General features: G+C 33.3%; 1 protein-coding gene and 1 long non-coding RNA gene across 4 annotated transcripts; one reads left to right on the plus strand and one right to left on the minus strand.

The window, feature by feature from the left end:
* Positions 1 to 8748: 8748 nt before the first annotated feature.
* Positions 8749 to 11376, plus strand: LOC18101122 (uncharacterized). 3 transcript variants are annotated; one of them, XR_008059700.1, is made up of 4 exons: positions 8752 to 9469; positions 9558 to 9684; positions 9767 to 10151; positions 10440 to 11376. It is a non-coding gene; the product is annotated as an uncharacterized LOC18101122 (long non-coding RNA). The 3 variants fall into 3 exon arrangements; XR_008059701.1 differs by having other exon boundaries at positions 8749 to 9469; positions 9617 to 10151; XR_002982955.2 differs by having other exon boundaries at positions 8758 to 9684.
* A 263-nt stretch (positions 11377 to 11639) lies between these two features.
* LOC18101121 (uncharacterized) lies at positions 11640 to 15321 on the minus strand. Its single transcript, XM_052454517.1, has 7 exons — positions 15083 to 15321; positions 14843 to 14986; positions 14334 to 14432; positions 13572 to 13648; positions 13284 to 13392; positions 12825 to 13153; positions 11640 to 12046 (listed from the first exon to the last, which is right to left on the minus strand). The coding sequence occupies exons 1-7, from the start codon at positions 15150 to 15152 to the stop codon at positions 11954 to 11956; spliced, it is 921 nt and encodes a 306-aa protein (XP_052310477.1). The 5' UTR covers positions 15153 to 15321; the 3' UTR covers positions 11640 to 11953.
* Between the last annotated feature and the right edge of the window lie 22 nt (positions 15322 to 15343).

Raw genomic sequence — 15343 nt, forward strand, 5'->3', positions numbered from 1 at the left:
GCGTTTGAAAATTTTTCTTGGAAAGTTGTGCTCTTGTTGGATTGGACCCTTTATTGTCTCTAATGTTTTTTCTTATAGTGCAGTTGAAATTACAAGTTTAGAAACAAACAAAGTGCTCAATGTCAATGGGCATCGCTTGAAACCTTTCCATAAAAGGTGGACAACACAACTCACCGCTTCTGTGGAGTTAGCTGGACCAATCTATGAAGAATGAGCATGCGACATGTCGAGCTAATGACATAAAACAAAAGCGCTTACTGGGAGGCAACCCAGCACAAAAAGAAAAAAAAATCAGATTTGCTTTCTTTTTTCCTTATCTTTTATTTTTCGCATTTTACTTTATTTTTTTCATTCTCTTATATTTCTTTTCTTTTCTTTCAACATTGAGGACAATGTTATGTTTAAAGTGTGGGGGTATTAAGAGAATTTTGGTTTTCTTTGTTATTTTTCAAAAAAAAATCTATGTTTGATCTTTTTGAACTCCCATTGGTTTATGAGAATATGAGTATTATGTATGAGAATTAATTGAGATAGATGAAGATATAGATTGAATGAATAAGTGTGTATGCAAGTTCTAATGTTTAATTGGTTTAGGGATTGACTTTATAGTGTTATATACCAATGCAAGCTTTTGAGTCTTCAACATTATATTCTTTGATTGTGCATTCTTTCAGTGATATGTATCTCTAGAACTTGCTTCATATCTTGTTGAGATTACATTCGCATTACATATATACATGAAGATGATAAAAGCATTAGGAATTTTAACCATTTGAGCCAAAAAGTCAACCTAAAGTATATTATCCTTAGTGAGCCCCTTTTGAGCTTGTTTATCTTTTCTTTGTTTTACCCATGTGTAAACCTTAACTTTTTATATGTTTTCCTTTTCCCCTAGCCAAGGATTAGTAGAGCATATTCGTGTGATATCTCATGGAATTATAGTTGGAAATTATGTGAAAAGAAAAAAGAAGTGATGCTTAATGAAAAGATGGGCAAAGTTGCTAAAGGTGAAAAACCAAAAAAAAAAAAAAGTGTTCCTTTATGTTCTTAAGATTTTATGTTGAAAGAGCTTGAAATCAAAAGAAGTTAAGCATTGGTGATTAAAGATGGAAACTTTATGTGCTTTGATGGAATATCTTATTTGAAATATCATTTTTCATAATGCTCTACTTTCTTTGGTTTGAACCTTTTCTTTTACTCTCTTTTACCTCACCTTAACCTTAGCCCCATTACAACCAGAAAATAAAACATTTTGATTCATGCATTGCTTGTAATATGTTAGTAATGGAGATGAGATTGAAAAGCAAGCTTATGGTAGAACATATTCATTGATTGAATTTGAGAGATTTAAACACATAAGCCCTAAACACGTGAGTATTGGATTGTATATCAATGAGACAACCTATCACTTTGGCATGGCATGGATTTTGTTTAAATCTCGACGATTAATTGAGTTTTGAAATTTGCATATAAATAAATTCATGAAAATTTATACTATTTATCCTTCTTGACTGTATTCTTGTTTATAATGCATATATTCTTGGATATGGATGGGAGATTAGTCATAGTGATTTGATTTGATTTAATTTAATTTTAATTTGATTTTAACTATCCTTTCTCGAGGATGAGCAAGAGCTAAGTGTGGGGGTATTTGATGCAACCATATTATTCGATAGTTTCACCCACATTTAACTAGTGTTGTGCCTATGTTTTATATATAAAATATCTTGATATTCTTTGTTTTATGTTTTGAAGGCACTTTTGGATGAAAGATGCAAAAGGGAGTAAATTGGAGGCAATTGGCAGATTTGACTTTCAGTTGATGTTTTGTGCAGAGCGTGAGCTCTAGAGGTCGAAATGAAGTGATTCCAGTGGAATTAAAAAGCTAACATCCATACCTTTCTGGAAATCAAAGGTAAGAAAATAAAATAAGGAAGAGCATGGAAATCACAGCCTTCAAAGTCAAATCTTGCAATATGCCAATGTTGACCTTTGACCGTTCCGACTTGAATATCTGGAGCTGCAGAAGTCCAAGTGATGCAAACTTAATTTTGTTGGATTCCTAACGCAAAGACCTATCAACGCTCCAAATTTTGTAAAAACGATATCATATGAGGGAGATATGATTTTGCAAATATGACAACTGAATTCTGCCAGCAAATAGGTTTCGTGAAGAAACGAGTCCAAATTACGTTCCGAAGCATCTACACCGACATCCAAGTTTTTATTTCAGCAATTTAGCTCCTCTAAGTCAAAGCTTGAAGATTTCATGCAAGGCTATTTCTCCTTTTTTAGGAAAATAGTTATTGAAGTGCTTAAATGTAAATTGTCTACTTAAGGGAGGACTATTTTGTAAAATAGAGACTAGGGTTTCCTATGATATAAAAAGAATGAGAGAAGAGAAGGGGGGCAGCCATCCAAGAAGAGAAAAAACACCCCCTTCCTCTAAGAAACCTGAAATCATGCATTCCTCCTTCTTTTTCGTTAGTTGTTCAACAAACATGCAAGGCTAAACTTTTTTTCTTGGTTGCAAGGACACGAAAACCTTCGGATTTCAAGAACTGTGAGATTTATTTTACCTTTTCTTTTCAGTTTATATGATGAATATGTTTGTTCTCCTATGCTTTTTTTTATATGATTGTTTATTTTAATTGCTAGAGCGGACTCTAAGTTATTATTGTAGACAATCTATTACTAAGTTTGATATCAAAACCGAAGTTGTGGTATATGAACTTGTGAAGCAACTGGGTTTAATAATTATGGTGAATCTACGTTATTAATCTTAGGGAGAACATTCAATCAAATCAAACATAGACTGCGGAAAATTATGTTTTCTTGATTAATCAACTTATCTAGTTCTTAAGGCTGCCATTGAATTAAATTACTAGTGTAGACACTGTGGTTGTTTGATGGTTAGGGTTAGTTATACGATGGATCCGTTAAGTAACCAATGTTAAGAAGAGATAAATATTCAGAATATAAATTGATGTCTTGTTTCCATGATCAGTTCTGATTTCTGTAGGTGGATGTTTACTTGTGACCAAGGTTTGTTCTCTTGATAATTTTCTAATTTTATTTAATTTTTCTTGATAGTTTTCTGTTTTCTTTTGCTTTAGCCTAGATAACGTCCAAATCCCCCCAAATTGCATATCATCTAGCATAAAAATCTGACTTGAACCTTACTCGTGAGATCGACCCCTTGCTTGCTATATATTATCTTGTTTGTTGTGTTTTAAGCTAGGGTAATTAATTTGTGCGACCGCGACATTGCAACAGTGATTAAATCAAATTGGCCTATTAAAAATCTAAGTAAGTCTCCAAACTTAATTTTTATGCAAATCCATCCAATAATCATTTAATTTGACCCTGAATATGCATTGTCTCTTTAATCTTGGATACAATGGGGTATGATTAGGCTCATAATTCCATCCAAAATTGTAGCTTGATCTTTCTATATATCTGAAACCTTCCTCGTCCTGTTTTTGCCAAGTTGTCAATCTTCTTGTTATTATTGCTTTTGTTTTTTATTTTTATTTTAAAAGGAAAATGTAAATTTAGGGGAAGAACTCAGGAATGGGTTACGATAGCTTGTATAGTCCTTTACTAGTACTTAAGGAACCTTATATTGATATATTTATGGATTTTTGTAGGTTTGCCTAGGTAAAAAAAGAATAGGGGTTCTATTTTTATGGTTGTAGATAGTTTTTTAATATGAAATATTTATATCTTATCATAAAATCGATGATATAACTAACATAAAGGACTTATTCTTTAGAGAAATAGTTCAGCTTCATAGGGGTTCGTTCATATAAGCATTGTTTTTAATAGTGATATTAAATTTATTAGCTACTTTTAAAAGGTTTTATGGGGTAAGTTAGGAACAAAATTGTTATTTTCTACTACTTGTCATCCACAAACAGATGGTCAAACTGAAGTAGTTAATAGGACTTTTAACTATATTGTTAAGAACTATCACTCAAAAGAATTTGAATAATTTGGAAGATTGCTTGTTGTTTGTTGAATTTGCATATAATAGAAGTGTGCATTCTACTACTGATTATTCACCTTTTGAAATTGTTTATAGCTTTAATCCTTTAATTCCTTTATATTTAATTCCTTTACTTGTTGATAAAAGAGTTGGTCTTGATGGCAATAGAAAAGAATAGGTAGTGAATGCTCTTCATGAGAGTGTATGATGAAAAATATAGAAAACGAATTGGCAATATTCATTCAAAGCTAATAAGAGCATAAAAAGAGTTATCTTTGAACTTGGTGATTGGTTTTAAGTGCATATATGTAAGGAGAGGTTTTCTAAATGTAGGATATCTCAGTTGATGTCAAGAGAAGATGGTTCATTCAAATCCTTGAAAGAATTAATAACAATGGCTACAAAGTGGATTTACTAAGTGAGTATGGTATTAATGCTGCTTTTAATGTTTTTGATCTCTTTTTGTTCGATATAGGTAAAGATTCGAGATAGAGTTCTTTTAAGGAGATAGGAGATTCCAAGGGATCCATTAGAAGTGATAACTGGACCAATTACATAATCAAGGGCAAAGAAACTCAATGATGCATTCAAATGGCCTATTCAAAGTATTTGGAACAAAGTGAATTTCAAAAAGGCTACAACAAGTGATGATGAGGCCTTAATCAACTTAATGTATGTGCAAGAGGGGCCTAATCTATCTACAACATGGGCCTAATTATTTTGTAATCAAGCTTATTGAGAAATGTTTCCTTATCATTCAAGGACATTAAAGGTGGTTTTGGGATTTTTTTTTTAATGCATAGTTTTACGCTAATAAGCATAATTTTTATCCAACTATTTGATCGAGCTAAAATTTTACCAAATGTTTTCATAGGTCGTTTTATATTAGGTTGAAGCTATTGTGCGAGATTTGCATTAGTTTCCTAGTTGATTTAGGATTCTTTTTTCTATTTTATTTAGAACTCTTTTATTATTTTTTATAGACTTGTTTAGGAAATTTTTTTTTTTACCTATTATAAATAAGGTTATTTAGCTTGTATTTAGATTTTTTATATATATATGGACTTTGATTTCAAAATAATATATTATGATGTGAGAGAAAATTCTATAATTTTGGTTCTTCATTGAACTACTCTGATTTATCGAAGATTAACCAAGTTTCATAGTGTCTTTCATACTACTTGTTCACATCTTTGTATAGGTGTTGGGTATAGGTTTGGTTTCTATAATCATGGTGCCTCGATACAAGTTATCGTTGTGTCAAAGTCAATTACAAGTTTGAATTTAGCTTTATTGGGAATGGTCGATATGACTGTGGTTTTCTGGATCTTTATGTATATAGGGTATGCATTAGTAGAAGCTCAAGCTTACCACTTAGGGATTGGAGTAGGTAGTTAGTTTCTAACCACTATAAAATTCGTGTGCATCTATCTTTCCTATCTCTTTATTTTTTACACTTATTTTATCATGATTGTCATGTTAGTTGTGTGATTGAATAAGTTGCTTCCATAAGCGTATGTGAGTCGGAACTTTGTGACCAAAGACTTATGTAGTGGGTGTTATTATGTTCTTATGATTGTTGGACCTAAAACTGAGTTATTAGGATTAGTTTTAGAACCCCTAATTCACCCTTTTTTCCCCATCTTATAAGCTTTGGTTTTTCAAGGAACTTTGTTGCATATTCTAACTCTTCTATTTCAAAAAATTATGTTTCAAATACGTTTTTCTTTACCTTAGCCGGGTATAAAAGCAATGTCCCTCCTAGTACAAGGGATTACCTTGTTTAGATACAAGTCATCACCTTTACATATGTATAAAAAAACACCTTTAAGGCTTGATTGCCAATCATAAGATCACTTTGCTCAAATACAAACAAGTTTTACCTTATCTAGGTACTCTCACATGAGCACAAAGGAACACTCCACATTGATATAAAAGAAATTTTATATCTAAAGATACAAAATGCATTATTTAAGCATCATCTTTTCCTAAGATCATTTCACGCCTAAGCATGAGGAGCCTAAGCATGAGGAGGACCGATGTGGGAAGAGTATTCCTCCCAGCCAAAGCGGATGGCCATTCACTTATCATGGAGAAAATTCTAATTTATAAAATTCACCTACATGATACAATAAGAATCGCTAAAATGTATGGGGAAAATATTGTTTTCTATGCCACTGTTCACTCTTTCACAATTCATTGTGGATTGTTACAGTGGATTTTTTTTCAATTTGGTCATCAAAGTTTTTTTTCTCCTCGATTCAATCCTTTTGTGGTTAAATTAATGGCCAATTGGCTCTAATTTGTTTAACAAGGATAAGATTAATATACGGAGGATCCAAGTATAAAGGAGTGGAAAACTTGGTGGCACCTTCAAAGTTTGTGTGAAAAGTTCATTTTGGTCATTATACTTTCTATTTTTATTGTTTTGACCATTTTGGTTTTTGGAATTTTAATTTTGATCCAGAACTTTATTTTCTTTATTTTTTTAGTCCTTGATTTAAGAGATGAGGAAAAAAAAAAAGAGTCACTGGATTATGTGGTAGAGAGAGAAAGTATTAGTTGACACCAATTTAGATTATGAAAAGGTCGATCTTAGTATCAAATTCGTTATGGGGAGTCTCACATTTGTATTCTTTGTCCTTTCCATCGTCTAAAATGGTAAATCTAAGTTTGGAAAGTTTTGTTTTTATTTTAGGTTGATCTTGGATTTTTGGGTTGTTATTTTGTTTATAAGTATGTTGATAAGTTTGTCAAAATATATTATTTTCTAGGTATTTCAGATAAAAAAACTAGTTGAAAATTAAGTTTTTTTAGCAAAAACAAACCATTGGCTTGAATTTTTTAATGACATTCTAGTCATCTAAAATTAGGAAAGTAGGTAACGCACCACCTATTTTTTTTTTATAAAAACAATAAGGGAAAAATGATAGGTCATTTGCCCCTTGAAAAATAAAATAACTCAGTCGAGGCGCACGAGCCTAGGCTAAAAGGCCCACATCTTTAGGCCTATTTTTTTGTGTCAATTTTTTTTTCCCTTTTATTTTTATCCTTTGGTGTTGGGTTTTAATTAAAAATTTTATTGACTGCTTTTTTAGTTTTTTCAAATTTTTATGATGTTTTTAATAAAATATAATTTGATTTTTACTTAATTTAATAATACGCTTTCAAAGATTTTTTTTCTAATTTTAGGAGGCATTCTTTTTATGCAGCTTTACTTAATTTTTTTTTCTCTTTAATTCTATTAAAATGTTTTCTTATTTGTTTTTATTATTATTTTATTAAATAAAATATTGGTTCCAATAAACATTGTTATTAAATACAAATGAGTCTATGGCCCATATTTCAAGATCAAATATCTACATCCACATATATCTCTCAACTTTTCAGTTTATTTTTTGATTAAATATTATTTGGTTTTTACTGGTTTTCACAAAAAAGATAGCATTTTTTTTAATAATATGTACAATCTTATATAATATTTTTTTTAATTTTATTCAATCAATTTCATGTTTCTATTATCATTTGATTAAATTAAAAAATTAATTCTAATAAAAAAAATTATTAAACACAATCGGGTAAATGACTCGAATTGCGAGATCGAATATTTTAAACTACTTCAATCTCTTAAATTGTTTAATTTAATATTTGTTTATCGTTAATGTTTTTTATATTTATTGACACAAATTAATCTCAATTTATTTAATTATATATATATATACACACATATTATTTACCCTTGATATTTTTAAATTAAAAGCACACTGAGAAAGTCTATATATTTATTTTATTTTTTTCTGAAAAAAAAAAATCGTCGCCGCGGGTTAGCTAGAATGAATTATTAATACGTGATAGTGGGTGCATGTGCTTGAGCATGTGGTTAAGGATGTGACAAGGGAGTTGTCTTCATTAGCAATATATCGGATAGATTTCAGAATTTGGCACGTCAGATTGAGAGTGTTGATGGAAAATCCAAAAGGTGGCGCGTGGCTTGGAGAAGAAGACCTTTTGGCTTGGAGATGTCATGGTCTCCGCGAACGTGGCGTTCTTATCCTCAGTGTCAGGCATGCATGCCACCTTCCCACTTGCAAGGGTTCACATAGACTTTGCCGATAAAACCAAAAAAACCAGCACAGCAGCGGATAGAAAAAGAAATTCCTCACCAATTGACATTCCCGACGTCTGCTAATGAGACTTCAGGGTGTTTGAAATTGTTTTTTAAATGTTTTTATATAGTTTTATGTAAATATATCAACATACTTTTTCAAAAATACGTGACCCGTTGGTTACCAAGGGCCATTTTCCCTCCAGCTGTCGAAGTTTTTGTATCTATCGATAGACACCGGTGTATAATCTGGGGTTCAAATTGGTATTACATGATCCCAGAAAGTTTCAAGTCTGGAATTTCAATTATTATCCTTTTCTTCTTCATCATGGTAACCAGAAACGATAGCCATAAATTTCAAGCCGAAGAAAGGATATTAAAACTCAAAATAGGGATTCTGGGACCATTTGCCACTGTACAACAACATATCATAAGCCCCTAAGAACTGCGATGCTGGGGGACCATGCATTGCCACTGAGAAAAAGCTAAAGAGAGCAACATGCCTGTATAAGAACAAACAAAACCTAAAATCATGATGAAATACAGGCAATATCTCTAAGATTCTGATTTGTGGGCTCGTCAGTGAAGGCAATTTGGATTAGATTTAAGCCTACTTTCCATCGCTAAATGATAGTGGTTCTTTTAAATTCAAAGCATATAATCATGAACCGCCCAGCTTTCCAATCACTGCATGGCATCTTTTAGTACAAGTTGTAAAGGACGAAGCACATGTTGAATCATATCAAGATGCCGCGCAAATCAACATAGACGATCCATTATAAAGAGTTAAAAGGAAAAAGCTCAACAAGTAGACGCATTATTCCTTTAATCAGTGGCTAACTTTTGTTACCGCCAACCAAAATGGTTAAAAAAAACAAAAAAAAAAAACACAGGCTTTATAGACAGTTTCTCTAAAAATGTTTCAGAGACAATGTAGCCTTCGATATTGTTTGGCATCCATAATTTATGTGTGCTAGTTCAATCGATTCTCCAAGTGTCCGTCCATCCACTAAATATAGAGGACAGAGAAATGAAACTCTATGGTGGCTGTCAAGCTTTAACTGAATGAATCGCAGCAGCAGTACTTTGAACAACCCCAATGAAACATTTTCTTCCTTTTAATTACATTAAGATCGAAAGTTTGGGCAGAGAGCCATGGCAAAATATGCTGCACGATTGATCGTTCCCATAGATGTCAAAAAGAAGCCATGGGAGCAGAAACTTCCACTTCACAACCGGTGGCACCCAGACATACCAGTAGTCGCATATAGGTAACAGTGGGAGAGCTTTCCGGGGTTGAGATGGTGGATTTCAGTGGAGATGGAATCACGATGGAATACGCCACAGAGGACATCAAGAACGCTGATCCCTCTACCGTGAGTTGTAGCTACCTTCTTACTATTTCCGTAGTTTTCAATTTCTCTACTCTACATGTAACCATATCATTTCGTGGTTTCTGTCTAGGAATTGCTTGAAAGGCATTTCATTAAAAAAAAAAAATCTAAGAGCAAACGATGATGCAGATATATAAAGCCTAAGTCCGAACTTCAAAAGTAGTAGTAGGAGGAGTCAGAAATCCAAGACAACAAAGGTACAACTGGGTCTTCAAATTCAAAATTTATTACCATGATCATTATCTTCTGCTAGTTTTCTTATCTTAAATCATTTTGCAGATACAGAACCTGAATCATGTACTCCTACTAATTATACAAATCATGTACTCCTACTAATTATACAAGTTAACTCCTCTTCCAACGATGTTGTTTGGTTAACCTAATAATTTTACGACAAAAGATCACATTCTCAAGCTCTCTGCATCTCCACTGGTGTATTAATTATGGCTCCTTCAACCGCAAGACTAGTACTGCCAACAGACTTGAAGAAGCAGCCTTGGGAGCAAAAACTCCCTATCCACAACCGTTGGTCCCGAAATACCACCGGTTGCAGAGGTTAAAGCTGGAGAGGTCTTTCCAGTAGAGATGGTAGACTGGACCGGAGGTATGATCGATCGAGGATGATGATTCTGCAGTTGATGTAAAAACCGTTGACCTATCAACTGTAAGTACGAATATTATTTTTCAGTTTGTTGAAAACAAAACCCTTCCGAACTGGTAGATTGCAGGTATATGTTCAACACAAACTAATTTCTCATGCAGACATGCAAAAAAATATACGAGGAAGTAGGAGAACAAAGTAGTACCTGGTAGCGAAACATGCGTAGAAGTTTAGGAACTGCTAATAATTAACTTCATCAGAAGAACCTACAAAATTATTTTAATCAAATCACTATGTGAACTAGATCTATTTGAATGATTGTTAACCATGGTTTCTTTGGAAACTGGTTAGGTTCATTATCTCAGTTTCCCAATCAGAGTTTTGGACAAGGATGAGAACCCAGCAAAGCCAGGTGATCTTCTTGCTGTTGAAATATGCAACTTGGGTCCTCTCCCTCGAGATGAATGGGGTTTTGCAGCATATCATTTGACACAGAAAATGGAGGTGGTTCCTTGACCGGCCATTTTCCTTGTGCAACCAAAGCTATTTGGTCTAATTTTGAAGGAATATATGCCTATTCGCCTCAAATACCATCAACAAAGGGATAAAGTTTATTTGATAACTGATATAGAGAATACAATGGTGTTTCTCACAGATGTATCTTTTGCTATCATGCTGTCCATGTGTAGGAAGGATTTCTGGAATAGTCGATTCTCCTAATGCTGGTGCGACCTTTGCAGTCCCAATTAACAGCTATCTGTGATCAGGTAGTTAATTCACATCCTATCTCCAGATTAACATACATTCTCAAATAGAATGTATGAAGTTCTATTATCTGGTACCCAAGGGAGAATTGAACTGAAGAGCTATGCTATTCCTTACCGTAATCCCAGACACTCTACTGATGCGAACCCCAGTTGACTGGATTGCTCACCTATTCAAACAATCACAGCATATAAGAGTTTACTTGTAACCTGCATGAACCTTTGTATATCTTCACAGCAAACAAGAATCCTCATAATGGAAAAGCAAGGAATAGTAGTTATCAGCAGCGAAGATTTGAAGACAGGAAAATGTCATGACTTTGCGTCCTTTGTGATTGATCTCCTGGGTTTTGAAATGGTGTTGGATGAGTGCACTGTGCAGGATATTCGATCAAGTGAAAGGATAATGTGTTGATAACTTGATATATATAAAAAAGTGAAAAAAAATAAATTTAAGACTTTTTAAAATATTTAAAAATAAAGTAACAAGGGGATGTTAGCTCCTTTGAACCTTTTGTATTAAATCTTATGTTTTAGTAAACATGCCACTACAAGCATGCTGAACAATAACAGACTGTCACAACGTATATATATCGCACTGAATTTTAGAGTCAAACAAAAATATAATTTATTCGATTATCTCAAACATCAACTAGAAAGAAACTATCTCGAACATCAACTAGAAAGAACATTAGTTGCTTTATAAACTCATTAGAAAGCACAATTGCAGCAACCAGCCCTTCAATTTTGCAAGGGCAAAGGTTCCACCAGAACTTGTAGGCAGAGGAACACAATCTCCCATGTATAAAATATAGTTCAATAACTGACGAAAATTTCCCACAGTTCAAGAAATTTCATGTGTTCACATAAACGGCAATAAGAATAATGCCCACGCAAGAGATAACATTTCTTGGAGTACGAACGTCAAATGACTGAAACAGAGTTGTTTGTCTTCAAAAACAGGTTTAGCCCTTCACAAAGGAGAGCGAAGGATGTATGGATTAGTTCTTGTATGTTTATAAGAATAACCTCAAAACTTTAACAGGTAAAATGTATCCTCCTCCCACAGAATTATTAAAGCTCCTCTAGCGTAGCATCTGTTCAATAATATATCGAGAGTGTCCGATGGTATGGAAGAGATGGATTTTGAACACCGTAAGCCCAGAGCCATAGGTCCAACTCCACACTCAGCACCTGAAAAAAAGGAGTCTTCACTGTTAGAACAAATAGAATTCAAACAGCAGAAAATTGAGAATCAGCAAAAGAAAGAGGATTTATTTTAGCAAAAAAGCCAGTTTTTTCTCTTGACAGAAGAAAACAAAAACTTCGTATGTTTACTGATCAGAAAAAAATGACTGATAATTAAAAGGGTTAGATCTACAGAAGCATCATCTCTGAATATATATATATATATATATATATATATATATATATATATATATATATATATATATATATATATATATAATGGCAGAAGCAGTAAACTTGAAGTATAAATTTATTTATTTTTCAAAATTTGCTTGGATTAACTATCAAATATGATAACGTCACGAGATTCTGACACCCAAGATGAAATTGTTAGGAAAGCAGATTGAGAATATTTGATAAACCATCACTAATGTGCAGGATTTTTTTTCCAAATACCAATAAATGGGTGCTGCCATTCTTCTCCTCTGTATTTTAAAAGAAAATGCCTATCATGATGGTGTAGTCAAAAGTGATTATATGAAGATTGTTGCCAGAAGAGTTACATAAATTTAAAATATTTATAGAAATTACATTGGTCAATATATACATTTACAAAATATGGCATCACAGTCAGATTTCTTCCCCAAGAGATCACAAGTTCAAATTCCAGCAGGAAGTAGAGCAATCATTCTCCATTTATGTGTAACCAATATAAAAACTCTACAGTATGCAGACAGAAAAATATTTTTTTTAAAAAAAAAAAAAGCTGTCAGTTCCACCATACCTGTTTTCCTAATTTTACACTAATCAGGTCCCTCATTTTCTCCACAGCATATATGGAACAGGCTCGTAATTCAACTTCCTCCTCACTTCCTGAAACTATTTCTTTATTAGACTCAATTATGCTGGCAAGGGTTGAACTATATTTTAGCACACCAAGCTTCCGCAGCATAGCTGGGACAATATAGTCTGCAAATATAGTGATGGAGCTAATGTCATCGAATTCTCCATATCCTTGGCCTTTGAAAGCACCATATAGATCAGCAGCAAATATCTGAGCTCTTTTATACAAGAATATCTGGTGGCCTTTGTAAACAGAGTGGTCTCGAAAGCCTGAAACATCCCAATTGTGTACAATCATGGTTTAAGCATCCTTGCAAGTTAACTGTAGTATCTTCACATACAACCATGTCAAGATACATATCTATTGAATTGGAGTTGATGAAAAACTGTAAAAAATTACCAGGAAAGTGACTGGCTATAGTGGCAACAAGCTTTGCAGCTGATCTCCCACAGGACTCCACTAGATTCGATGCTTTACCCCCAAAACTTCTTTCCAGCTCAAAACCAACCTATATCAAGTCAAATGATATCAAACGACTTATTAGATCACAAGACTAAGAAATTGAATGAAATTAGATGCAGATTGATACCAATCAACTCAAAGACTAAGATATTTGCATAATAATCCTCAAAAATATTAAAACGGAAACAATGTTAATTGGCAAATAATTCTAAGTGAAAAGGTAACCTCATGCAGCAGACGAACTCGTTCGTCCTCCAGAGGAAGTGGTCGGGGCCACTTTAACAAGTTGCGTAATTGAAGACCTGGCAACAAGAATTGTGGTCTTTCAATATTTATCAAAAAAACTTATACCCTATACTGCAAAAAGTGTAGACATTGTATCCAGAAATGCGTTTCAAGAAACATTAAATTTTAAAAAAGAAAAAAAGGGAAATAGAAAAGGTCAATGATTAAAACTTAAAAATTAATTCCCTCATCTAGAAATTAGAATTAAATACTTTCAGGGCACTTTGAGAAGGAACAGGAATGAGTGTTGAAAGGTCGATTCCTTCATGTGGACATCAGATTAAACCCTAGTTCCAGTATAGTGCTTGTTGCTCAACTGAATTTAAATTTCATGCAATGCCGAAGACAAATACCACATTTAGAATGTTAAAACTATATGCATCATATATTCAGCTTTAATACCCTTGAATAGCAACTTCTACACTAAGAATTTAGGCTGCCATGAATAGAGAGACAATCAACAAGTTAAAGGCACCGGTGAAATTCAATTTGCTTGTGAGTCTTCAATACTTCCTCCAATCTTTTTATGGAAGTCTCAATCCCTTTTTTCTTTTTGCTTCAATCCAAATAATTTTTGAAATCTGAGAAGTAGCTCGTTATATATACATAAGTGTAAATGTAGCACTATGTGCTTGCAATCATTTAAACAGCAGTGTATATATAAAATGATTCAATCCAACATTTCAAAAGAAGTGTAATTACCGGTGATTTTTTGCAGATGATCAGCATCAAATACAGATTTGTCATTTTCCAAAGCCTCCTTTAACCCCGAAGCCAAATCATCATAATTTAAGTTCTTGTCTATAAAAAAATCACAAAACATATGATCAAATCGAAAGAAGAGAAAGATTAGCCAAGCAAACCACACAAACTTTGTATCAAATATCTCACAAAAAAAAAAAAAAAACTGTCCAGGGGATTCTAGATGACATTCAAATAAGTTGGCTACAATGGATAATTTTAAAAAGCGAAAATCTTTAATAACATTTTAAGTTAAAACTAAAGAATAAAGATAGAAAAAAAATTTTGAATTCGCTGGCTGCCTTGCCTTTCCATCAATTAAAAGGACAATTAAGCATCTTGAAGCAATGTTTTTACCATAGGAACCAATCAATCTCCTGAACAATGAAGTAACAAAAGCCAAAATACAGACATGCAGAGCAATGAAGTAACAAATTTACAGGGTTCCCAAGCAAAGAAGAAAGAAATACCAGGCCAAAAGCAAAAATTGAGCGTGTCCAAAACAAAGAGGTACTGAACGGTGAGAGGTCCGTTGTCAAAATAATGAATCCCTTCAAAATCCCACTCTATTTTCGGAATCTTATCTTGAATATTCTCCACTACTTTCTCTAACCCTGCATGCCACTCCACAAACATTCATCAATTCTTTTATTTTCTTTTATAATAAAAAAAAGAAAGAAAAAGAAAATGTGACATCGTTAAGGGCGGACCTGCAGAGTCGACAACAACGTGAGAGGAGCGGTTGGCGACGAAGGCAGCGGTTGCTTTGACCTGGTCCATAGCTGTCCCGAATGCACTGCACCGGCTGCTGCTGCTGCTGCTGCGTTTGACAGTAGCAGACAGTTTTTGAATTCTACCAACCCTAGTAGGTAGATACTATAAAATAACCCAAAGGAAGTGTTCCGGTTGTCAAAGGTTTGCTGCTTCTTTTTTAAAGTCTAAATCTTCCGTCTGGAATACAGGATATAATT

Source organism: Populus trichocarpa, chromosome 7, assembly GCF_000002775.5.
Source record: "Populus trichocarpa isolate Nisqually-1 chromosome 7, P.trichocarpa_v4.1, whole genome shotgun sequence".
Lineage (NCBI taxonomy): Eukaryota > Viridiplantae > Streptophyta > Magnoliopsida > Malpighiales > Salicaceae > Populus > Populus trichocarpa.

Excerpts from the sequence above, each read along its gene's own strand:
- LOC18101121 (XM_052454517.1), bottom strand. The coding sequence starts at position 15,152 with ATGGACCAGGTCAAAGCAACCGCTGCCTTCGTCGCCAACCGCTCCTCT. Across the intron at positions 14,987-15,082 it reads CGTTGTTGTCGACTCTGCAG|GGTTAGAGAAAGTAGTGGAG; the intron begins GTCCGCCCTTAA and ends AGTGGCATGCAG. Across the intron at positions 12,047-12,824 it reads GTGTAAAATTAGGAAAACAG|GTGCTGAGTGTGGAGTTGGA; the intron begins GTATGGTGGAAC and ends CCTTTTTTTCAG.